General features: G+C 43.5%; 3 protein-coding genes across 3 annotated transcripts in view; 2 read left to right on the top strand and 1 right to left on the bottom strand.

The window, feature by feature from the left end:
- Positions 1–5,602, bottom strand: part of pex7 (peroxisomal biogenesis factor 7) — a gene marked incomplete at its 5' end in the record, with an annotated part of 60,670 nt that extends 55,068 nt beyond the window's left edge. Inside the window, 5 exons of the mRNA XM_079216150.1 lie at positions 3,637–3,745; positions 3,829–3,906; positions 4,399–4,549; positions 5,054–5,111; positions 5,494–5,602. Coding sequence (XP_079072276.1) covers positions 3,637–3,745; positions 3,829–3,906; positions 4,399–4,549; positions 5,054–5,111; positions 5,494–5,602 — 505 coding nt within the window. The remainder of the gene's footprint in view (positions 1–3,636; positions 3,746–3,828; positions 3,907–4,398; positions 4,550–5,053; positions 5,112–5,493) is intronic.
- Positions 5,603–7,051: 1,449 nt separating this feature from the next.
- Positions 7,052–20,496, top strand: bub1 (BUB1 mitotic checkpoint serine/threonine kinase; the record flags this gene model as incomplete). The annotated part of the gene is made up of 23 exons (XM_079215690.1): positions 7,052–7,074; positions 7,234–7,293; positions 7,561–7,699; positions 7,777–7,963; positions 9,209–9,267; positions 9,335–9,384; positions 10,323–10,507; positions 10,677–10,756; positions 11,423–11,835; positions 12,350–12,384; positions 12,459–12,575; positions 14,265–14,375; positions 15,000–15,057; positions 15,185–15,251; positions 15,350–15,524; positions 15,608–15,671; positions 15,802–16,568; positions 16,740–16,840; positions 16,946–17,107; positions 17,199–17,356; positions 18,751–18,928; positions 19,934–20,040; positions 20,207–20,496. The coding sequence occupies 23 exons, from the start codon at positions 7,052–7,054 to the stop codon at positions 20,403–20,405; spliced, it is 3,495 nt and encodes a 1,164-aa protein (XP_079071816.1). The 3' UTR covers positions 20,406–20,496.
- Positions 20,497–22,056: 1,560 nt separating this feature from the next.
- On the top strand, positions 22,057–25,435 carry LOC306733659 (lactoylglutathione lyase-like). The gene is made up of 6 exons (XM_079214937.1): positions 22,057–22,184; positions 23,750–23,832; positions 24,133–24,273; positions 24,460–24,527; positions 24,691–24,780; positions 25,162–25,435. The coding sequence occupies exons 1-6, from the start codon at positions 22,113–22,115 to the stop codon at positions 25,254–25,256; spliced, it is 549 nt and encodes a 182-aa protein (XP_079071063.1). The 5' UTR covers positions 22,057–22,112; the 3' UTR covers positions 25,257–25,435.
- The last annotated feature ends 898 nt before the right edge of the window (positions 25,436–26,333 follow it).

The raw sequence follows: 26,333 nt of genomic DNA, 5'->3' as shown, positions 1-26,333 counted from the left end.
TCTTCTGAACGAGGCTCATTTTCTAAAGCTCACTTCCTGGAGAGAGCGAGAGGAGAAGCCGCATCAGAACCACAGTGGGACCTTTTTACTTCTATCTTTATCATCGTCTTTAGCACTCAGGTTTAGTTTCACATCGACTTGTTTAACCGCGAAGACGAAGACGTGGCAGTTTCACAATGAAAGCCTCGATGACAACTTCACCAATGACAACTTTAATCTGAAGGATGAGTTGGTGATTTCGTCTTGCAGCTTTCAGTGTGTTTTTACTTCATGAAAGTTATTCTTAATATTTTGGTCACCTAAAAATGGCTTTTGGTTGGAAAAAACAAGATGGCTACGGCCATAAAACCAAGATGGCTACGGCCACAAAAACAAGACGACTATGGCCACACATCCAAGATGGCTACGGGCACAAAGCCAAGATGGCTACGGCCACAAAACCAAGATGGCTACGGCCATAAAACCAAGATGGCTACGGCCATAAAACCAAGATGGCGATAGCATTTTTTCAATTTTTTGGGGGACTTTTTCCTGATCCGATGTGAGGTTCCGGGACAGGGATGTTGTATGTGTACAGATTGTAAAGCCCTCTGAGGCAAATTTGTAATTTGAGAATTTGGGCTATACAAAATAAACTGAATTGAAGAGAATTTTTCGAGCCTGGAGCGGTCACTTCGGTTCATTGGTTGCAAAAAAAATCAACTTGCCAACGGCTGTATTCCAAGACGGCGACATAGAAATCGACAAAATCAAGGCTTCAAAACATCAGTCTAGGGCTGCAACAACGAATCGATTCAAAATCGATTATCAAATGTGTTAGCAACAAATTTCATTATCAATTCATTGTGTCGCGCAATTATTACGCCAGTCAAGTCGTGGAGGAAAGAAAAAAAAAGAACTGGCCCAGCGTCGGAAATACACTAGGGCGAAGGGCAAAACTGCCCCTAAGAAATATAAGTTTGACCCTGATATCACTAGGAGACGGGCAAAAAATGCCCCCAAAATTTTCTCTAATAATTATGATAATTTAATGAACTCGTCAAAAACATCGTAGCCTATAAGAGCCGGTCCAGTTGCCATAGAATGTTTTAGATTTTCGCCTTGACTGATTCACCCTGGGAGCGTTTCAAAGACGCTCTGCTTTTCACGCCACATATTTTTCAACTCTTTCTGTCCGCTGGTGTGAGTGGCTCAGCGCTCACACACGTGTCTGCACATACCGATACCGATACCGAGAGCAGTGAAGAGTTGTAAACGTGTGACCATAGAGACAGAAATGACATGCCCCCCACCCCTCCTAATATAATGGTAGGGGAAACACTGTGAGCCTGAATAAGTATATTTATTATTTTGAACAAAGGTTAAATGTTATTTCACAAGTTTCAAAAATGCCCCTGGATTTCAGTCAGTGGGGGCAAAAATTGCCCCCTAAAAAATATGTACATTTCCTAATCTGATCTGGCCTGCCAGCCTGTCTGAGATTGGAGTGAGACACTGAGAAAAGCTGAGGTCGTGATCTTCGCAAAAATAAAAACATCTTTGATGTGACGTGTGAAGTCTTGGCCAATCAGCGTTAAGATGTCTCCAGCGTCTTCATTTCCCTCAAACTTGTTTTTAAATGGAAGCTAGTCAAATTGCTATCACGTTAGCTAACGTGTTTGGGTTGTGTATTGTCGTTAAAGTTACTTTATGTTCCGTTACAGTTCAGTCTTGCTTGGAAAAAAACGTAACGTCATGAAACATGCCGTAACCCCCCGGTCTGGTTCAGTTCACGCTGTCACTCGTTAACGTTAAACCGGCACACCGGCGGAACTGGCTACAGGTTTTTTATTTTTTTTACTCAAAGTAGAATGAATAAAATCACGTAGTTGGGCTTAGCCAACAACGTGATTTTGTGGTCGTAAGAGACCCAGAATGAAATAGTTTAAGGAAGAGGACGCTCTATATGTAGCGCAGCTTGATGCAGAGCTGAGATGAAGTGGAGCTGAAGCCGGAAGGTCCAAACAGACGTGAGAGAAGCAGTGCAGCTTCCCACTGTCCCAGCATTTCATACATATTGATAAAGCAGGGCATGCTAAATGCAGCCTCTGCTCCAAGGAGATCAATTACAGTAAAAAGAGCTCACATTTGGCAGATGTAAAGCATACATGTGTATGTTTTTAGTGTTAGTCCATTTTTATTTTATTTTTTTAATTAACAGCAAGAACAAGAAAATAAAGTTTGTATTCTTGCAGCGCCGACTCTCCCCGAGCAGCTCCATTATTAATCAGGAGCCAATAACCCAATCAACATTCAGCTCAAACTAATTGATGAGACCATATACTGAATAAAGCATAAATATTTACACCCAGTAACAGTAATACAATCTGTGATACGGTGGAAATGTCCAGGTTGACACTTGCTTTGATTTGTTATTGAGGGAAGTTTTTAAATGACAAAAAAAACACACAATATACCTCATAACACAAAGCGTTACGCTAATAATCAGACTAAATAGCTAAATAATTGGATATTTCCTGCTCTTCCCAAACACAATTATCAGTGTCTGCAGATGTAAACAAAAAAAATTATAATAAAAGACTGCAGTCGTGGAGCCCTTTGCCTCGTGTGAAACCCTCTTTCTTTACTTAAGAGAACATCCTCTTCAAGCTTTGTGACTTTGAGGCTCAAACCTTTCACTCTCTGACAGAAGCTGAGCCTGAATGTCCTGAAGTAAAATGAGGAGCTTTGACATCCAGAGCAGAGCCACAATATTACAGCTGCAGCGCCACCTGGTGGCCAGATTACACAAGTGTTCCCACTCTGACGCTGGGATTAAATCTAAACATGGGACAGAATGATCGTGCTCATCAAGCGACATGTTTTACTGTATCAAGAGAAACAATTATAATGCACTGATATAATATATACAATATATGTATAAATTATATATATATATATATATATAAATAAATATATACTGATATTATCAATATTACACACCTGACCTTTGCGTATGCAACCATTGTCTTTATTACTTACGGGTTTTATTGTTTTTATAATTTTAGTTTCCTGTTAGTATAATTTTGTATTTTTACTTATTCTATTTTAGTTGAATACTTTATTTATTTACCTGATTCTTGTGTTGTATTTTGCAATGATGTCAGTATTATTTATTTACACTTAATAATCGTTATTCTATGGTTCATATATGTTTAGATTTGCATTCTATTGTGTTTTTGTCCTTCAGTTGTAATCTTGAATGAAACTCCGGCACAAGGATTTCCTTCAGAACTAAGAAACTTCTATAATATTTTATCTTATGCTCAGATCGACATGAGGACATTTGTCAGCACTTGATTTACGTCTCTTTTAGCTCGTGTGGAGTTCAGAAGCCGAGCGACTGGGCATCAGAGCGAGTCGGTGCCATGCAACCTGTTGAAGCTCCTGAACGCCACACGAGCTAAAGGAGATGTAAATCAAGCAGGCCTTGTGTGTCGACCTGGCAATGAAGACGACAGTGAAGACATAACGGACACAGAGACAGAGACACAGAAACAGACAGACACACACACATACACACACAGACAGACACACACAGACACACACACACGGTGGTCTTTACCACTAAACAACTAACCACGTGCGGTCTCTCACCTGAGGCTGAAGCAAAGCATCCTGGGATGTGAGGCGACCAGATGGTGCTGTAGATGACCCCTTCATGACCCCTGAGTGTGGTCAGCGATTGGCTGACAGCCGGGTCCCACTGGAGGAGCGGAAGGCACCGAAGTTAAAAACTCGGTGTCGTCAGAGGAGAGGAGGAAGAAAAAAAAACGAACCAGAACTCACCACTTTGGCGGTTTGATCCCACGAACCAGAGACGATGAGGTTCTCTCCTCTGGTTTGACTCCAATCTACAGAGTACACCTTCTCACACACACACACACACACACACACACACACACACACACACACACACACACACACACACACACACACACACAGTCACATACAGGCCCCTCCCCCTCCCTCTCGTTCCTACCCCGTGAGCAGGCTAATTGGATAATATATATTAAATATATGTTGATGCTGATGGAGTAACATTTTGAATGCAATGCTTTAACTTGTAACATAGTATTTCTACACTGTGGTACTGAAGTATTCCTTCCACCTTATAGTAGCTAAAGTACACTGAAAGTACACATGTAACGTAAATAATGACCACATGACCACTGGGACACATTAAAAACTCACACAGACGACCGTGAGGGATTCATCACAGAGAAAAGACCACCACTTTCAGACTGTAAACGTTAAAACAACCGGATAATCAGACTAAATAGTTAATAATTGGATATTTCCTGCTCTTCCTCAACACAATTATCCGTGTCTGCAGATGTAAACAAAAATATGTCTCACCTCCTGCGTGTGTTCCTTGGTCACTCTCAGCGGAGCGTCCTGATTGGCCGTGTCCCACAGCTGCAGGCTGCCGTCCCCGCCCCCAGCGACCAGGACGTGCTCGTTGGCTTCGCTCCACGCCACGTCGAACAGACCGTCACCCCACTCCCATCTGACACACACACACACGTGTCATCATATTGACACATTAATCATTGCAGATGATCACTTTTCACGCGTCTGAAAGAAATTCTTTATTACTAAGCAAAACAATAAAATCAGGAATATATATCTACATATACATATACAAATAAATAAATAAATAATAATAATAATAATAATAATAAGATAAGATTATCCTTTATTAGTCCCGCAGTGGGGAAATTGCAGGACTACAGCAGCAGTGCACACAAGAGACACATAGTAAATAAAAAATTAATATAAATAAACAGTAATAAAAACAGTAAAGAAGAATACGATAGCAATATTAAATATACAGACAGAATAAAATAAAAGTATATAAAAAGTATTTAAATAAATACCGGATCCAGCATTTTACGCCTTATCGGAGGAATTTCTGGTCTCAACGCAACTCTTTATGAAAAAAACCTGAAACTACAATCGACATTCAAACTCTCGAGGTCCGAGAGAAATGAACCCAAGACGAGCGCTTCACCTGCGGACCACAGCGACCCCGCTCTCCGTCTCATCCAGGACCAGCAGGGAGCCGCAGCCTACACACAAACAATAAGGGTTATGAATATTGACACACTTAAGTCGAGCATTATTGTGTTGTTTCGAGACACCGACGTGTTCTGATGTTGAATCTTCCAACGACTGATTAATGCAGATCACACCGTTCTAATTGCATAAAAAAGTAACTTTATGCACGTGGCGATGTGTTCTTTCGACTATAACATCTCAAGATATCGCCTCCATTACTGTATTGTCACATAGTGAACCATAACTCCTGCATCACAACACAAAGAGCTTGAGATACTTGAGCGTGACGATGTTTTCTGATCCCATAAGTCACATCCAACGTGCAGCCTGTCCTCTGTGTTCGTGTCTTAGTTCAGATGATTTCCCACACGTGTAGCAGTGCACCGCACTAACCAGCGATGCCGTAGTACTGGGAGGCGGCGCAGGCCACCCTATTGGGGAGGAACGGGGACACCTCCACCGCATAGCCGTGACGGGCCGGGCAGCGGAACACCTTCTCCATCGGCTGCTGCTGCCTGCAGCCCGGCTGATCTATCTGGAGTCAAAGCCAACGGAAGGAGGAGAGGACGCTGAGGCCACAAGAAGTGATGTCATGAAGGTTTGATTTCTGCAGCTGTTACAGTCAAACTGTCCACTCAGACGTCCTGCAGGATGGACTGAAACACAACCGTTACTCAGTTCAAACAGGGATTTGTCTTTTTTAATGAAACTATTTCAATAATAATTTAAATAAACTACTAGTTGTGCTTCTTTCCATCAGAAAATGCGTAAAACAATAACTGTTTTATATCTGTAGGTTTTCACATTTCAGTGACCGAATGAGTAGACTGAAACTGAATTTATGATTCAGATTATTGACACAAAAACATAAATCAACAAATACATTAGAATGTATTTTTGTGGCAGGTAATATAAATGTAATTCTAAATCAAATGAGCTTCATCTTTACCAGCTGCAACAATAAAGTGATGAACACATTAATACATCAATAATTATAATGCAGTTGGATAATATATATTATTCTTAAATGTAACATTCTGCATAATGAGTACTTTTACTTTTAGTACTTTAAATATATGTTGATGCTGATGGAGTAACATTTTGAATGCAATACTTTAACTTGTAACAGAGTATTTCTACACTGTGGTACTGAAGTACTTCTTCCACCTTATAGTAGCTAAAGTACACTGAAAGTACACGTGTAATGTAAATAATGACCACATGACCACTGGGACACATAAAAAACTCACACAGACGACCGTGAAGGACTCGTCACAGAGGAAAGACGACCACTTTCAGACTGTAAACGTTAAAACAACCGGATAACGCTTCATGCATCCTGAGGAGAAGACGTCCTGGCTCTTCGCGGATCATCCACTTCCGTGCTTTGATCAGCTGACCCAACAACCACGCGACACGGACAAAAATAGAATAAATTATTTAATACAATATTTTTTTAAACATCATTATGTCACTTTATTTTCAATTTGTCTTAATATAAAACACAAACAAGACTTTAAAAAAAATCATATTTGTTTTTGTACGTTTAAAAAAAAAAAACGAAACTCGTCACACTTTGGGTTTGATCCGCTGACCCAACAACACGATGAATATTGTTTTAAACATCATTAAGACACTTTTTTTTATTCTTAATCTAAAACACAACCAAAAAGGTTTGGATATTTCTATATTCTTTTATTTGTGTGTTTTGGTTTTTCTTTTACACCGGAATCTCGTCACCCTTTGGAGGCGTGGTTTGTTCCGTCCATCCTTGCTATTGGTTGAGCGCGAAAATTTAAACGTAGGCGAGAAAACTAACTGGCCGCCGACGCCAGTTGTTGTCTCGCGAAACCGATTCTTAAAAAAAACACTTAGACCATCGATCAGATCGATTGTTCGGCCACAGCAGCAATAAGGAGCTAACCGCTACTTCTTCATCCACTCATGTGGAATGGATACCGCCAGTTATTTACAGTAAGAGAACCCAACTTTAACGGTCCCCGTGGGCGCGTTATGAGTACTGGTTATGTGTACTGGTTATGTGTACTGGTTAGCGTCATGTGTACTGGGTATGTGTACTGGTTAGCGTCATGTGTATTGGTTTATCTGTACTGGTTTTCTGTGTTCTTCCAGGCGCTTTGAGAGCAGTCTGGGCTTGTACACAGGAGACGACCCTCTGGAGCACTGGGACAAGTGAGTTTTGTGTGTGTGTGTGTGTGTGTGTGTGTGTGTGTGTGTGTGTGTGTGTGTGTTGTGTGTATGCAGGGTTCACCTGGACCGGTGTCCAGTTAATATATTATATTTATAGTTTAGAGAAGAGAAGCATTAACGCCTGTGGGCAGTTTAGCGTTCACTTAACCTGAGCTGCATGTCTTTGGACTGTCGGAGGAACCGGAGAACGTGCAAACTCCACCCAGAAGCATCGGGGATGGGCCCTCTGACCCCTTACTCTGTCCCCAGGTTTGTGGAGTACCTGGAGCAGCGTGTACCTGCGGGCAGCGCCGGCATGTCGCTGGTCTTCGACAGTCTGGTCCAGCGGTTCCTGAACGTGGAGCGATACGCCAACGACGTCCGATACGTGAACTACTGCATTCGATGTGTGAGTCCCAGCGGAACGTTCCACGCCGCAATGTTTGTTCTCCGGAGCGAAGCCTGACGTTCTGTCTCTCCACGCAGGCGGGTTACTACTCCGACCCCGCCACCCTGCTCAGCCACGTGCACGGCCAAGGCGTCGGCTCCACCAGCGCCGCCCTCTACGTGGCCTGGGCCCGGCAGCTGGAGCAGACTGGGATGCACCAGCAGGCCGAGGCTGTGTACCAGAGCGCCTTGGGGAACCGGGCCCAGCCGGTCGACGCCGTCCTCAGTGAACACCGGTTAGGAGCGCTTAGACTTCTTTAGGCTCCTGGAGAGTAACGAGGGGTTCACTATTGAAACGCACTTACACACACGCATACATATATACTTCTGTGTCATATACACATACATATGAAATGCTTAGATGCATACAAGTGAAACATTTATACGTATCTATCTGAAACAGTCATGCATGCACATATGAAAATGCAGTGTATATATATATTTTGTTGAACACTTATACATTCATGACTGAATCTCTTGCATATGATTACAAAGATATAGAAAGTGTAGATGCAAGTGTTTCACATATATATGTATACATGTTTCAAATGTGTATGTATACGTTTTTCAGTAATATGTATGTATGCTCTTACATGAGGATGTGCAAGCATCTCATATGTATTCATGCAAGTCATTTCAGTAGTGACCTGAGAGTGCTTCAATAGTGAATGTACGAGCGTTTCAGTAGTATGTATGACAGTGGGTAAGAGCGGGCTAAGATTGGCGCTTTGTCGCTGTTCAAAACATGCACTCTTTGCTTCCGCCTTCCGGTTTAACCGAAGTACCTTCCGTATACTAGTGAGATGTCATTCATACATACTACTGAAACGCTCTTACATTCACTATTGAAGCACTCTCACGGTCACTACTGAAATGACTTGCATGAATACATGTGAGACGCTTGCACATGTATCTACACTTTTTATATCTTTGTAATCGTATGCAAGAGCTTCAATCATGACTGTGTTCAACAATTATATATATATATATATATATATATATATATATATATATATATATATATATATATATATATATATATATATATATATATACACACACACACTCTGCATTTTCATATGTGCATGCATGACTGTTTCAGATAGATGCGTATAAATGTTTCACTTGTATGCATGTAAGCATTTCATGTGTGTAAGTGTTTCAATAGTGAATGTACGAGTGTTTCATTAGTGTGTGTGTCTCAATAGTTATGGCCCAAACGGCCCCTCTATATTATTTCTTGTGTGTGGTTTCCTGTTCTCGTCACCATGTGTGATTTAGAGATTTAAACATTCTCTAACGAGCTCAATGAGAACTGTAATGTGCTTTAAAACCAACTCCTCTGCTCTGCAGGCAGTTTCAGTTGAGAACGAGAAGCCAGACAACCGCGTCACGTAAGAGTCTGTCCTCTGGTTCATATATTTCCTATTTATACGTTTGTGTGTCTAACGGTGTGGTTGTGTGTCAACAGGGAGCAGCGCCCCGCTGCAGGACTCCCTATTGACCAACCAGCTGTGCGGTGCTGCTCAGGTGAGTCTCTGCTCAGGGGAGTCTCTGCTCAGGTGAAGCTGCTGCTGATCTTCTGTCTTCTGTTCAGGACTCTGTGGACGGACTACCCAAACCAGCTGCTCACAAGACCGACGTCATGTGAGTTGCGGTAGACCTGAGAATGAAACCTGTCTGTCTAACTTTCAGCAGATTGTTTTTTCTGATTTGATTCATTGTCATTATTTCTCTCTCTCTCTCTCTCTCTCTCTCTCTCTCTCTCTCTCTCTCTCTCTCTCTTTTATTTGTGGTCACATGACTGTTGGTCTCAGATGAATAAATCATGACGTCATAGTTTCACTGAGGAACTCTGAGTTTAATGTTTTAACACAATCTGGTTAAAGCTAACAGCTTATTTGTGGAGAGCTTTTAAATGAGACTGGTGGAATAAAATGTTTTTATGAAATATCACAATTTGAAGCTTCTCTTGGGCTGTTTTCGTCATACACGATGTGTTCAAGGACCGTCGGAGAGATAAAAGCCTGACGATAATTACAGCTTCTGGCTGTCATAAACCGTGTAGTTTTGTCAATTTGTTTCAAGAGAGAGAGAAAACATGCTTTTCCATCCTGCTTGTGGGTTTTGGAGTTCAGAGGGTTAAAACAAAGAAATTGTGTTTTTCTATCGCACTTGAGCTCCAAAACAACGTTGGATTACAGAATGAAACAAAAAGAATGAGGTGAACAGCCGAAATCATGCCGCCGTGCTGCTGTCAAGGCTCCACTAGCAGGAGAACTACCGCACCGCATCATTTCCAGGGTTCTTACGGTCATGAAAAACCTGGAAAAGTCATGGAATTTTAAAATGGTTATTTCCCGGCCTGGAAAAGTCTTTGAAGAAAATTAAATCTCCAAAGTTTTGGAAAAGTCATTGAAATGTTTTATGTTCATGTCTTTTTAAATACTACATTTTCTCACTTTTTCATGTATACACCAAGATTCCACAAAATGTTTGGTCATGGAAATGTGGTTTTTAATGTCAAAATGTGTAGGAACCCTGCCTAACAATTAAAGTGATCGGATGTATTTTCTCCTCCTCAGCTTCTCTCGCTCTGAGACGTCGGGGATGATTCGCGCCCGGCCGGCGCCCAGCGTTCCCACCGTGTCGGCCTACATGACGGAGGAACTCGTTTTTGAGGGATCCGAGCTTTGCTTTGAGGAAGTCCGAGCAGAGAAATACTTCAAAAAGCTGCGGGAGAAGCAGGCGATGGAGGTCAGAGAGATGGGTGAGCTGAGCACGGAGGAAGTGAGCTGCTAGTGGGAAAGAAAGACGCCGGCTTTGGTGTAATTTAGGATTCAAAACTAATTCCAAATACGGCAAAAAATACATATTTTCAAGTCCGACTGTATTTGCAGGACTCTCATGATGCGTTTATTCTTCCGTTTTGCTTTCAGCAGAGAAGATGCTGAGCAAGATGGAGGAGGGCTTCCTGGCCCAGAAGAGCTGCAGGGAGAAGCTGCACCACGACCTGCAGGTGTGTGGAGGTTCAACAGATTGCTCACATGGTCAAAGGTCACGATTGTGACTTTAACACGTCATCCTGCACTCGTGCTGCGGTCATATCCTATCAGAGTTATCGTAATTATGGGTTTCTGACGTCTGAACCATGTCCAAATTCATAAATGACGATGGGGAAATTGTGATATCTGTCTTAAAGGGACAGTACCGATGTTTAGAGTCGGTTTGTGAGCGTCTTCTCATAGTCAGTTTTACTGCAGTAGATGGAGAAATGTTCTGCTGTGGACATATTTAATATCAGTTTAAGTGAACGCTATATTTAAAATATGTTCACCTCTTTACCTTTCTGACAAGGAACTGAAGTTATTGTCTATGATTTCTGCAAACAAACCACACTCCATTCACAAAAACAGTGATTTAAGCTCTCAGGACACAGGAGCTGCTGCTCTCTGCTGAACCCATCTGGTAGTGTGTTTGTGTTGTTGTGTGACTTTAGTGTTTTAAAGTGTCAGTTTAGATTCACTAAAGTCTCTCAATAAACAGCAGCTCCTTAGTTCTGAGAGGTTACATCCCTGTTTTTGTCAAAGGACTCTGGTGCCGTGGAGTATCCTCATACTCTAAACAAAAAAACATCCCATTTTAATAATACATAAGCACCAACCTTTTGCTTCCTTTGCTGCAGGCACTTCGAGTACAAACCGCCACCAGTGTTAACCCCGATCTTACCCAGCAGCCCTTTGTGCGTCCTGACCCAACGAGCAGCGGGTGCTCTCTGGGTGTGAGATCCCACAGCGAGGCAGCCTTCGTCCCAGAGGCCTCTGCCGTTGCCGAGCGGCCTCTACAGCAGCTCGAGTTCAGAGCCGCTAGCACCCCGAGCTTGGAGGTTTCCCATCATGCCCCTCACCCGGTTGACAGGAGCGTTCATTCGCAGTCGTCGCCGTCCGCTGACCAGACCTGGATGGTCGAGTACCGGTCCGCCCAGCGGCTCAGCGGCTTCGTTCTCCACGGGAACGCCGGTGTTCACTGTTGGGACGATCGGGTTCAGCCGAGCAGCGCCGAGGACCACCGGCTACCGGAGGTCAGCGCCGCACGCCGGTGAGTAGCTGCTCCTCCTGCTCACTGGAGTTTCAACGCGTCTGAGGAGCAGAACCAAGCTTGTAGTATTTTGTGTTCTTCTATAAACTGGACCGGTGAATGCTGGTTTCCTGCACCAACAGAAAGTCAGTTGTTGTAGCAGAGTTCCTACAAAGTCCTGAAATTTGGTTTGGAAATATGTGAGAACTCAAATATACTACTTGAAAAATGCTTAATTTCAACATAAGCTGTTTTTCAATCACTCACAAAAACCCCAAATATCTGTTTCAAAATGTCATAGTCTAGCCTCAAGTTCTTGTTTTGGGTTCACACCAAAGAAAAACATTCCACCCGTTAAATCAAGCCAAATCATGAAAACAGGTTTGTTAAAATAAAGGCTACTTTATGAGACACGCTACTTGTATGCTCTCTGATGACCGTTGTGCAAAAAGGTCCATAAATCTAAATAATAGAAGATGTTTATATAATAGCTATATTATTATTATGTTTTTCTAAACGTGTTTCTGCCTCTCAGGGACGCCGTCCAGCCAGAGGAGGAGAAACTGAACGGTGAGTTCAGGAGGAAGTCCTTTGTGTTTCTGTGGCGGTCCGAACGCTGTCTCACCTTCTGGTTTGTGTCTCAGTGTCGCAGGTATCTCACAACCTGTCTCACATCACGCCCAACAACTCGCTGGGCTACGTTCAGGCCACCCCGTCCAGGGTGCTGCCGTCCCCCACCGTCAACACCCGGGAGGCACTGGGTGAGCACGGAACTGTGTTTAACAGAGGAATAGGGGTTATGGAACATGTGATCAGGACATTGTGGATGTTCCTCTAGTCTCTGATCATGTGACTTTGTAAGCAACCAATCAGTGTTTAGACCAACAGGAAGAGAGCTAGTAACGTTAGCCGCACCGCAAACTGAGAACCAATAGCGGGAGAGCTTGTAAAGTTAGCAGCACAGCTAACAGAGAACCAATAGGAGGAGAGCTTGTAACGTTAGCAGCACCGCTAGCGGAAAACCAGCGGAGGTTCACTTCAGTTACATGATGATGCGTTCAGGCTCTGCTCAGTGAAAATGAGTACTGGCTAAAGTTAAATAATAACCTTCTCATGATACGTTCAAGCTCTGACTAAGAATAACTATACAAATATTTTATTTCCTCATTTGAATGTATGAGTTTTTTGACTAAAAAATACTATGAATAACAATGTAAAAGTATCACATTTTTATAGATTTTTGGGACGATGGTGAAAATAAGTATTCTGGATCCTTGTAGAACAGCTGCTATAATTAAACACCAACATGGATCATTAGACGTGCCCCGTTTCGCCTCTTTTTCCACGAAAAAAAAGGTGTTTTATCAACGGCACCTTGCATATCTCCGCAACCATAAAGGTCGATTTAAATTGCTAAAATACCGTAACTCTTGAGTTGAGGCCTGTGGTTTAAAAAAAATAATTAAATATTTGTTAAGTTTAATTATTTACGTAAACTCCCCAACTTGCCATGGCAACTCTAACGCTTCACTAAAACCTTTATAAGTACCCTTTACAACGTCGGATTTCAGTCAAAGACACATTCCTGTAACCGTACAGGCCTGTGGGAGTCTAACAAACTAATCCATATCCTTAGAAACCGAAACAGAGTTTTTTTCTTTTCTTTTTCTCCGCGGGCAGTTTCAAAATCCTATATTGGTCTGTTTAACGCTGCTTAGACAACAGCAAATGTGGTAACAGCTGATAATTTTGATACTAGGGTCGACTGGATCAGACACTGTCTTGGCACAAAGTAGGTCATTTAAAAAGTAAAAATAAATCCCGAAAAAACGTTTTTTTTCTTCTGAATATGCTTCCTAACCTGCCAATGCTTTCCTGGATTGTGTTTATTGTTGCAGATTTCGATGCATTAGGTCTTAATCTTTCTAAAAAAGGTCCACTATTAGTCTATGGGTTGTTGTTGTTGTTAAGGGCACCGAACAATACTTTTTTTTTTTTAAACTTGGGGGAGCTCTCGAGGACTCCTTCTTGATACACTTTGCTCATACTCATGCTGGATGTTCATAGTTATAATCAAAATATCTTTTAAAAGTGATACATTTTTTTGGCAGATATACTTTTTTTTTTTTTTTTTTTTTTCCTTTGCTGAACAAATACATATAAATAAACTAAGTATTGAAATTTATTTTGGGTTCCTACGACGACTCAAAACCAGGGAAAGGGGGTCTATCGTATTGATCAATAATTTGTATCGGTGGAAAAAAGAAACCAACGTGATCAGAGATCTAAAAGTTGCTCCTCGTGTTTTATTCATGCTGCAGGTTTTGTGTGTTAAAGAGAAGTTTTCAGTAAAGCAACTGTTCACTTTTTGATTGGTGTGGTCTCGTGTTTAATGTGGTGTCGTCTCATGTGGTCTCTTGTGGTGTTTCGTATTGTTTTGTGTGGTCCAGACGTGATCATGGACATGTTCCAGGCCCCGACGCTCCTCGAGGACCCGCTCAGCAACCCCTCGCTGCTCCACGCGGCTCCGAGCGACTTCCATGCCGGATTCACAGTAAACAGTAAACAGACGTTTATTCCTAAATGTTTCCCAATAATTCCTCATCCTGATCAACACAATTCAATCGATCACGATGCTGATCGGTTATGAAGTGCAGTGGAATGTCTAAGTTTGAGGCCTCATCGGCCAAAACCTTTTTAATTACATTTTTGTATTGATAACAATGTCATTATTGATTCTGCTCATTGGGCCGATTCTCTATCGATTACCTTCCTGATTAGTGGAGGAAGAAAAATGTAAATGTCCTTGTGACTGTTAAAATGTTTTTCTGTCTTGACATAAATGCCGGAGACTCGATATTCGTGGTATTACTGATTTCTATAAGTGAGAACTAATTCGTCCTTGACTTTATTTAATTGTGCGATGGGTTCTGTAATCACTTCCTGTTTTTTTTTTTGTTTTTTTTTTTAATTCCTTTTAGATTTATTAACATTATACATAGATACAAAAGTTAAGGTTGCCAGACAATAATAAAGTAAAACATTTAATAATAAAAAAACAAAGGGAAAAATAAATAATACTAATAAATACAAACAGGGGACAAAAGGATACATTCACCACTTTACTTAATAGCAGCTACAAGAAATGTTGTATGAATTCTTTTATATCTGATTTCTGGACGCAGGTGGCTCGGGGCCGGCGTTCAACATCTTCCGGGACGATACCGACAAAGAGAACGGCGGGTAAAGAAATGGACAATCCTGCATGCGCAGTTTCATATTTTATATTATTTGTTTAATGCTGCTGAGCTTCGGTGATGAAATGTGCATCAGAGCATTAATGTTCCTGTTATTCTGTCCCTACGTTCAGGGCGGCGGCTGAGAAGTCTAAACCAATCAGAGCGCTGGCAGAAATCCCAGCAGCCAACAAACCAAATGTGTGTGTGGAGAGAGACACACTCATAATATTAGTATCATATAATGATACACACTCGAGCGAGACCCCAGTGTGCGTCATGTGTCATCTCCCTGATAGGTGACCCCTGTGGATCCGGCCCCAGACGAGAGCACCACGTGGGGCGCTCGCTACAACTCCCTCAACTCGCTGGCCGCGTGTCCCAACAGCACCTCCGACTTCGCCATGTTGGCTCACTTCGTCTCCACGCCGTTCAGCCACAAGGCGCCGTTCAGCTTCTACGAGGAGGGCCAAGGTAACACACACACACAAGGCGCCGTTCAGCTTCTATGAGGAGGGCCATGGTAACTCACGTGTGTGTGTGTGTGTGTTCTGCAGAGAACTGTGATGGGGGCGAAACCGAAGACGACGCTTTTATCAGACGGCAGCCAAAGAAGCTCAGGTAACTATCTGCCGCTGCTCCTCCAGGTGTTCAGGGTGTCACATTGGGGCGTTTTGTGTATGTGCGTGTTTGATGGTGTGATGACATGGTTATCGTGATGTCATGCGTGTGTTGTCGTGCGTGCTCTCAGCCCCATCATGGAGCAGAGTCCGTCCAACGACGCGGCCTTCAGTCAGCTGCTTCCTGCCGCCGCTGCACAAGGTACCATCGTGGGCGAAGGCCTGGCCCAGCCCCCCCACTGCCTGACGACCTCCATCACCATGGTGCAGGCCCCGCCTCCCGCCGTGCTGTCCTTCAGGGACCAGACCCCCTTGTGTCCCGCCGACTGGGACGTGTACGAGAGCCCCGAACCGGCCCCGCCCCGACGGGAACCGTTCACAATCATGGAGGACTTGGCCCGACCCGCCAGTCCAGAACGGGTCCAGAGACCGCCAGCCGGCGACGTCCCCATGAGCCCGGAGGGGGCGGGCCCAGCGGACCAGCTGGCCGTCAGGACCCCCAAGCCCCGGGTGGAGCCCCGGGTGGAGCCAGACCTGGACGTCTTCCTGAGCCCCCGTCTGCTCGGTGAAGCGGACCTGGGCGTGCCCATGAGTCCGCAGCAGCCGCAGTTCTGTGCCGACGTGCCCATGAGCCCGATACCGACGCCCTTCAGCGCTGAGGATGAACCCATGATGAGTCCCGACGTCAGAGGGCTGAGGCCGCACGGCGCCGACATGTCCATGAACGCAGCGGCTGCTAGGGAGGGGGCGGTGGTTCAGCTGGTGCCGGACCCCTGGGACGAGGGTCTGATCACTCATCTGCTGTCGTCACTCAGCCCCGCCCTCACCTCGCACCCCCGCTGCATCACCTGGCCCTGCAGAGTCCCCAACATCTGCCCCAAGACCACCATCAGCATGGGTGAGGAGCTGCAGCTCTTAGTCCTTCATAATGTTCATAAGTAGGCGTGGTTCCTCTTTTCTTCTTGCCGTGCGTCGCTGCGCTCAGCTTCTTTTTGTTTTTTCTTTTCTTTTTTTATTATCCTAATAAAAGCAAAATATTTAAAAATAATCCTGTTTTTTCCCTGGAAAGGAAAAGCGTCACTCCGAGTCGACTGCGTCCTCGGAGAAGGTGCTTTTGCAACCGTGTACCAGGCGACCGACCCCGTGACCTCTGCGAGGACAGCGTTGAAGGTGAGAGAGTGGGGTTGATTAAATGTGAGGGGGCGGGGGTTTATTCTGTAACACTTGGGCAGGCTTGTCATCAGCAGCCTAACGGACCGCCCGCCTTCACTGCAGGTTCAGAAGCCGGCCAATCCCTGGGAGTTCTATGTGAACGTGCAGCTGGACGCCCGCCTGCGGCCCGATGTCCGCCACCTGTTCAGCGCCGTCAGCGCCGCTCACCTCTTCCATGACGGGAGTGTGCTGCTCGGCGAGCTCCACAACCACGGCACCCTGCTGGTACGCCGGCGCACGTCAGGGACGCGGATGCCATCTTTGTGAGCGTTGTGTTACCGGATGTTCGCTTAATTTTTTCTCTCTGTGCAATCAGAACGCAGTGAACATGTACAAAACCCTGAGTGACAAGGTGATGCCGCAGCCTCTCGTCATGTACTTCGCCGTCTGCATCCTGCACATGGTGGAGCAGTTGCACGCCGTCCACATCATCCACGCCGACATCAAACCCGACAACTTCTTGCTGGGAGAGAGGTAGCCGCCGATAACCACATGCTGCACTATCTAGAGCATGTATATATGTGTGTGTGCATACATACGTACATACATACATACACGAGGGCAAAACTGCCCCTAAGAAATATAATTTTGCCCCTGTCTGGACTTCCTGTCACTAGTAGCGCCGCTGCTCGCACAGCTGTTGCGCAACACACCGGACAACATGCGCGACACGGCGCTCCTCAAAGACTTTAGAAAAAGCATCAAACTGGCTACGGGTCCTCTAGCAGCGCTAGTCATTCAGACACACTTCCTCGCGTGCAATCCACCGAGCTGTGTGGCTACGGTTAATATTATCTACCCAGACACGAGGGCGTTTGACATTCTGATGTTTTGGGGATTTCCACAACAAGTATAAAGCAGAGAGTGATTATTTCTATGGTGGAAGGTGTAAATAAAAACTGCACGGAGATAAGCCCCGTCCCCTCTTCCAGCTCAATGACAACATTGATGACATGTTGGTCAGTTTGTCTGCTTGACAATCACATTTTGCTGCAATAACAATTATTAAAGTGAGATGAGACTTGCTCTTCTTGGATACAATATGTTGACGAAGTTTTCCTTTGCCAACCATTGCGGGCGCAGCGTCCGTGGTGATTGACAATAATAGGTTTGTTCGAGATGAGCCAGTTCTGCACAGAATCGATCTCCGGCGATCGGCGCGCAATGCATGCAGGTTGGATTAGAGTCTGACTTGATCCCGACTTGATCTGACGTCATGCACACGTGGTCAGCGATAATCTCACGAGAGCAGGGCAGCCTCCAATTTCAGAGCCAGGTGCCGCAGTAGCTTTCCAAGACTGTGTGGCGCAGTGCATGATAGGAAACGCCTGGCTGTCGCCACATCAGAGAGCTGATTGGCTCTTAGATTTGACAGCAAATGCGTGTTGTAGAAAATCCTTCGAAAAACATGTCAAAACCACTAGTAATGTATTTCACAGGCAGACATAAAAAGAACAAAGGATGCAGGTAGACCCACATTTCTACATAAATATATATTTATAAACACATATGAATAAATCCAAAAGTGATCTCTAAACTACAAGAAGCCTAAAGTTCGGAACTAACAGGAAGTCATTTTTTCTGTGACTTCCTGTTATTGACTACTGTCCGACTTGACCGCAGTTTTTTTTGACTGCGCCCCCTGCTGCTCCCGCCTGCTCTCGTCTGGATTCCAGGCGAGGCGCAGTGCTTTCGAACGAGCCTGTTACTTTGCCCACCGGGAGCTGCGTTTTGGCAAAGTGTTTTTTTTTTTTTTATTATTAATGGCATACAATCTACCCAGACTAGGGGTTAGGGTTATTGGGCACCCCTAATCTAGAGTCTCCTCCTCTTCATCGTCGTCATCATCGGCGCTGCTGTTGTCTCAGGTTCCTGGACAACAAGTGTTTCGAGCCAGAGAACCTGGACCACGGCCTCGTCCTCATCGACCTCGGACAGAGCATCGACATGGAGCTTTTCCCAGAAGGCACTGCTTTCACCGCCAAGTGTTTGACGTCGGGCTTCCAGTGCACCGAGATGCTTAGCGGGAAACCCTGGAGCTACCAGGTGAGCATACACACAAATATTACAAAGTTTTTTCACCTCGGGCCACATCAGCATCATGTTCGCCCTCAAAGGGCCGGTAGTCACTGTAAAACTGTATAAATCTAACTACTACCGAACATATTGTTAAATAACAGTCTTTGTATTTGATTATTGTTTATTCAAGTGTAAACATATTGTACATGCATTTATATAATTGTAGCAATATATGTAAGCAAATTTCTCTGTTACTATGACAAATCCATTTAATTTAGGGTTTAGAAACACACATTAGTCAAATTTAAAACAGAAGAAAATAACAAAGATCAAACGCACGTTATTATATCCACTTTGTTCAAAGCTTTTTTGTCACAGTCTGAGAAGGACATAACTCTGGTCCAACAAATAATTGTAAGCAAATAAGAACATGCATGTGGTCTGGTGCAGTGGTTCAACTGGTCTGGCTACAGGACCCACCATCATCCCTGAATGACCCGCATTGAGTAGTGTGAATATACAATTTAATTCAGTTTATTTTGTATAGCCCAAAATCCCAAATGAAAATTTGCCTCGGAGGGCTTTACAATCTGTACACATAACATCCCTGTCCCAGGATTTCGCATCGGATCAGGAAAAACTCCTCAAATAAAGATAGTAAAAACCCTTTCACAGGGGAAAAAAGGAAGAAACCTTCAGAAGAGCAACAGAGAAGGATCCCTCGCCCCGGATGTACAGAATGAACAACGTAACAGAGTTACAGCACATGTAATTAATCAATCGTCAATGAATATGACAGAAACTGAATTGAATAGATGGCACTCTCTGCTGCATTAAAAATTCCCTTCAAAATAAAAGCACAGGATTATTTTTTTTTGCCCATGTAAAGACCCGCGAATGACTGAACACGGGTCCGTGATTTCATGCCTTTCAAGCCGTCGCGGGCCATATAAAATGACGTGGCGGGCCAGATTCGGCCCGTGGGCCTTGAGTTTGACACCAGTGCTTTTAGAGTGTGTGTGTGTGACACAGACGGATTACTTCGGGCTTGCGGGGACTGTCCACTGCATGCTGTTTGGGACGTACATGCAGGTGAAGAACGAAGGCGGCGTGTGGAAGACAAACGGCGTGTTTCGAAGGTAATTACTCCAGAAAGACTTTGTTTTGTGTTTTCTTTACGGCTAGATTTTTTTTGTTTTAAATACACCGTAGCATGAAAACGCTGTGGAATTAGCGCGCTAGCTAGCTGTGTACGGCGTCTAAAGAAGTGGATTAATCGCCTCTATATGCCGACGCGCTCCACAGGAACCCCCACAGCGACTTGTGGCAGGACATCTTCCACGCTCTGCTGAACGTGCCAGGCAGCGGCCCCCCGCCGAGCCTGCGAAGCCTCCGCTGCTCGCTGGCGGCAGCGCTGAAGCAGAACTACGGCAGCAAACTGCCCACGCTCAAGAGCCGCTTGATGGTTCTGCTGCTGGAGAACCGCAGAGCAGCGCGCAGATGAGCAGGAGGCGGGGCTTCACATTTTATTCGCTGAGGTGGAACGTATTTAGCTTCCGACTTGTAATTAATATTTGTTGTCTTTTCAAATTGTTTGTGTGATGAGAAAATAAAAATCAGATGTATGAATTTTATTTATTTAATAGTTGAGTTTTCATTTGGTTTCACATGTTGTTTTTCAGAATTGGTGTCGCACTTTGAACATTTCTATTTTATTTTCTTACAGTTTACTAGCTTTTGTTAGATTTTAATTAATAATTTATTTATTTTTTCACACAGCTTTCCTATTTGTTTTTACAATTATTTGTGTCTTTTCACATTATTATATTAATTGATGCATAGATTGAACAAATTCTTGTTACGACCACCAGATGGTGCTAAAGTCGCACAGTACATTTTCCTGCGAGCTTTAAAGCTGCTCTGATCTAAAAACTATTCAATGGGGCTTTTCTAAGTGATGAAACCAAACGAGAATTATCACACACACACACACACACACACACACACAGGGCTAAAAGTGTGTGTGTGTGTGTGCTGATCCAGAATCTGGTTGGGTTACAGCCTCCTACATGTTCAGACCTGAAGCCCTACCCACTTCTCTGCATTGTTCTACCTAACCCTCATCAGGGTTTAACACAACAACCAAACATCTTAACATTCATATTAATGTTCACAAACACTTCAAATAATAATAAACCTGCTTCCTGCAGACTTCTTAACTCTTTCTGGTTGAAACTCTTCTGGACTTAAAAACAAAAGAATGTGTCTGTGAAGCTCAAACTGAAACGTTCAGAGGAATTTACTTCTTCAGTCTTTACTTTTCTGCTCTGCTGCATTTCGCTGCACACCTGTGGCTCCACCCCTTTAGCACACACCTGGCTGGGAGAGAAGACCTGCTGCCTTCAGGTTCTGTCTGAAATATCTAGACTGGAGTCCTCAAATACATGTCGTCCTCATAACCATTAGAGACGCATGAAAGTGTTCAGTTATATTAAGTTTTAGTTGGAATCTAAAACTCAGATGAGGAAATGTTGAGCATTAATGCCAAGAATATTAATTTTCTTTAGAACGATTGAAAAGTTTATTTTATATATATATGTAAATATTCTCGCTTCAATGGGATTCTTTGTTTGTCAAAGTGACTTATTTTATTTTCATTAATACATACATTATTCAGTTTTAGCCCAAAAGCTTTTTTGTGACATTTATCTTGTTTACACACAAGCATCAAAGTAATACAATAAATGTAACTTATTCAAACAAACTTTTCTCATTCAAACACAGTTGGTAGGTTGTAATAAAGATTTATTTTTTATAGTTTTGGAAACTGAGCTCATTTCTTGGTGCGGTAGTAATAATTATAATCAGATGTTTTTTTTATCGTAGCAAAAGAACAAAAACAGCTTTAAGGAGATTATATTTTATGTTTAACCCCTTGAAGCACCATCTAGTTTCCGACGACTAAAACAATAAAAATAAACATTTACTCCTGGAACCTAGAACTGTTTGTATTAAAATAAAAACAAATTCAAACATCACTATGGAATCGAAGCATTCAGGGCTTTAAAACCCGATTAACAAAACTGTGAACGTCTGATACCTGAATGCAGCCAGAATGCGTTGCAGCGTTACGGGAGCCACAACGTCCCAGCAGCACCTGAAGGCACCGCAGAGAAGGAGAACCTGAGAGTTCACTCTGAGACTGAGAGCTATGGAGGGCCAAGGAGGGCTGTCGGACGAAGCCACGTGTGCTGCCTGCAAAGACGGGGACCCCATCACCAAGGTGGGCCGTTTGCTGACTGGATTTTTTCTCATTTATTCTGCTCTGAAGACTCAACTGTAATGCAGTTAAACATTCAGTCCCGCAAATGCAGGCCTGACTCTCTATAACACGGTGTACTGTCTCTCTAGCCAGGTGTACTGAGTCTCTGTAACACGGTGTACTGAGTCTCTGTAACACGGTGTGATGAGTCTCTGTAACACGGTGTACTGAGTCTGTAGCACGGTGTGATGAGTCTCTGTAACACGGTGTACTGAGTCTGTAGCACGGTGTACTGAGTCTCTGTAACACGGTGTACTGAGTCTGTAACCCGGTGTACTGAGTCTCTGTAACACGGTGTACTGAGTCTCTGTAACACGGTGTATTGAGTCTCTGTAACACGGTGTACTGAGTCTGTAGCACGGTGTACTGAGTCTCTGTAACACGGTGTACTGAGTCTCTGTAACACGGTGTACTGAGTCTCTGTAACACGGTGTATTGAGTCTCTGTAACACGGTGTACTGAGTCTGTAGCACGGTGTACTGAGTCTCTGTAACACGGTGTACTGAGTCTGTAACCCGGTGTACTGAGTCTCTGTAACACGGTGTACTGAGTCTGTAACACGGTGTACTGAGTCTCTGTAACATGGTGTACTGACTCGGTTACACGGTGTACTGAGTCTGTAACACGGTGTACTGAGTCTGTAACACGGTGTACTGACTCGGTTACACGGTGTACAGCTGTAGGAGTTCATTCTCACGTGTTGAAGGGACATTTAGTCCGTTCTGTTGTTCCACACATTCAGCTTCTAGAGCTCCACCTGTGAGATTTCTGCTTCCAGCAGCAAGAATGAAGGTTGTTTTCAATTTTAAAATGTTGTGTTCTACCTATTTACTACTTTGTATTTATTTGTATTGCAACAGCATTTTTTTTATATTTTGTATTTATGTTTAAATGCAATAACATTTATTAAAAACATAAATAAATGTAATTTAAAATGTTGTGTTCTACTTATTTACTACTTTGTATTTTTTGGTATATTTTATGGTTCATTTTGTATATTTGGTTTAATTGCAAAAAAAATGTTTTATTGTAACAACAACATTTTAGTCTTACACTTTGTGGTCTATTTATTATTAACATCATCCTGTAGCATCAAAAGTAAGGCTGTCACTAAATTAAATGTTTACTAGATGTTCTTCTTAATGAAAATAATTTATGATAATATTATTACAATATCTATATAAACGAGTCACTTGCCAGAGCTTTTAAATGTTTACATTTTCATTTCTGGCCAGCGACTTTACAGTTTTGGTTCTCTTAGACCGCGCTCATCAAACTGATTTCCACCAGTATTTGGAGTTTCGAGAGTATTTATTATAGAGACGAGCTGGAGACCAAAAGTGGAGCTAAAAAAGATCAAATATTGAACTTGAGAACTGATTTGGCAAAAATAATGTGAGGGATTGTCCCCACAAGCTGTTTGTTTACAGCATGTTAATGTTTATTGTGTTGATGATGTTTATTGTGTTGATGATGTTTATGTGTTGATGATGTTTATATTTATGTGATGATATCTGTCTGTGCAGGACTACATGATGCAGCAGACAATGCTGAGGGTCAAAGATCCCGCGAGGTCTCTGGACTTCTACACTCGCATCCTGGGCATGACGTGAGCCTGTTACCTTTGTCACACCAGTACCCACTGGTTCTTCACTGGTTAAACACTTGTACCCCACTGGTTCTCCACTGGTTACCCACTAGTTATCCACCGGTTCTCCACTGGTTACCCACTATTTACCAACTGGTTACCAACTTGTTCTCCACCGGTTACCCACCGGTTCTCCACTGGTTACCCACTGGTTACCCACTGATTCTCCACTGTTTACCCACTGGTCCTCCACTGGTTACCCACTAGTTACCAACTGGTTCTCTACTGGTTCTCCAATGGTTCTCCTCTGTGGTTTCTCAGCTTGCTCCAGAAAATTGACTTCCCCTCTATGCGCTTCACCCTCTACTTCCTGGGTTACGAGGACAAGTCGGACATCCCGGCCAACATCAAAGAGAGGACGGCATGGACTTTTTCCCGCCGGGCCACGATCGAGTTCACGCAGTACGTAAGAAGACCACGACACCAAATAAACCCAAACCACAGATAGCTCAAAGTCAGTTTTATTGTCAATTTTGTGCAATGTGCAAACATGCAGAAGATCGATAGTATCTTTCAAACCCTTTAATAAATAAACCTGAGGGGTCGTTGTAAGTTCCTTGTCTTTGAATGTTTCTTTCTTTCTGTCAGTAACTGGGGGTCGGAGTCAGATGAAAGTCTGTCGTACCACAATGGAAACAACGAACCAAGAGGCTTCGGTGAGACATTCATGTAGATTTCACTGGTTTTCTGTCTGACTAAATAGTTCCTGTCACTATTTACTGTAGTTTTCTGTTTTTAGCTGCATTATTCTTTCCGTGAGGAGTTGAACCAGACTGCACCGTCACTGTGTTTTGGGTGTGACCCACCGTGTTGTTGCAGGGCATATTGGCGTCGCTGTTCCTGATGTTTACGCCGCCTGCAAAGTGTTTGAAGCTCAAGGAGTGACGTTCGTCAAGAAACCAGAATCAGGTGAGTCACAACTCTGTGGCTAAGAAATATGTCCAGATGCCAACATCAAAACATTGCACAAATATATAAATATATGTGTGTGTGTATATATAATATATATATAATATATATATGTGTGTGTATATATATATATATATATATATATATATATATATATATATATATATATATATATATATATATATATACATATTTATTTATTTACAGTATATAGTTTCATCAATAACCTCCTGAAACAGCTACATTTTGTATCACACAAAGGAGGAAATGGTGCGTTTGTTGGGGACTATTTTCAGCGGCGGATGAATCCACATTTGGTGGCAGTATGTGCGGTTTATGTGGGATATCTATTAACAACCACCATGTTCCTCTTCCTCACAGGTAAGATGAAAGACCTGGCCTTCATTCAGGATCCCGACGGCTACTGGATCGAGATCTTGAGTCCCAACAACATGGTCTCACTTCTGGCGCCTTGAAGTAGAGACTTTGTCTGGAGAAAAGAAGGCTTTCATTTTGTAAATAAACGACAAACCTTTTATTCTCATGTGAAGTCTCGGATCTTAAGTTGCTCCTTTTATTAAAACAAATACAAAAAACACAAACAGAAAGTTCTACTTTGAATCTATTGAACAGTCGGTTGCAGAGCGGAAACATTTTAATATTAAAACGTCGTAAGCATAAACAATAAATAAATCTATCATGATGTTGACACACTTTCATCGGACTGTGAACCCCAGGTGCTGACAGAAATAATATTAAATAATAATAAACACGACTTGTTCACGAGTGAGGGTAAGATGGAGCGGGAGATCGACAGGCGGATCGGTGCGGCTGCAGCTGTAAAACAGGCGCTGTACCGGTCCGTCCTGGTGAAGAGGGAGCTGAGCCGGAAGGCAAAGCTCTCCATTTACTGGTTGGCCTACGTTCCAACCCTCACTTATGGTCACGAACTCTGGGTCGTGACCGAAAGAACGAGGTCTCGGATACAAGCGGCCGAAATGAGCTTCCTCCGTAGGGTGGCCGGGCTCACCCTTAGAGATAGGGTAAGGAGCTCGGACATCAGGAGGGAGCTTGGAGTCGAGTCGCTGCTCCTTCGTGTCGAAAGGAGTCAGCTGAGGTGGTTCGGGCATCTAGTCAGGATGCCTCCTGGACGCCTCCCATTAGAGGTTTTCCAGGCACGTCCAACTGGTAGGAGGCCCCGGGGAAGACCAAGGACACGCTGGAGGGATTATATCTCCTGGCTGGCATTGGAACGCCTCGGGATCCCCCAGAATGAGCTGGAAAATGTTGCGGGTGAGAGGGAAGCCTGGGTCGGCCTGCTGAACCTGCTGCCACCGCGACCCGACCCCGGATAAGCGGTTGAAAATGGATGGATGGATGGATGGATGGATGGATGGATGGATAATAATAAACATTCATTATTCATGAAGTTACAAAGATTCATTCGTTTTCTTTGCAACTGTGGCGCAGTGGTGAGCAGAGTCGTCCTTTAATCAGAGGATTGGCGGTTCAATCCCTGGCCCCGCTAGCCCATGTCGATGTGTCCTTGAGCA

This window comes from Taurulus bubalis (assembly GCF_910589615.1).
Source record: "Taurulus bubalis genome assembly, chromosome: 3".
NCBI classification, from domain to species: domain Eukaryota; kingdom Metazoa; phylum Chordata; class Actinopteri; order Perciformes; family Cottidae; genus Taurulus; species Taurulus bubalis.
The sequence above is the reverse complement of the archived record's forward strand: the minus strand, read 5'-3'. Positions and strand labels throughout refer to the sequence as shown.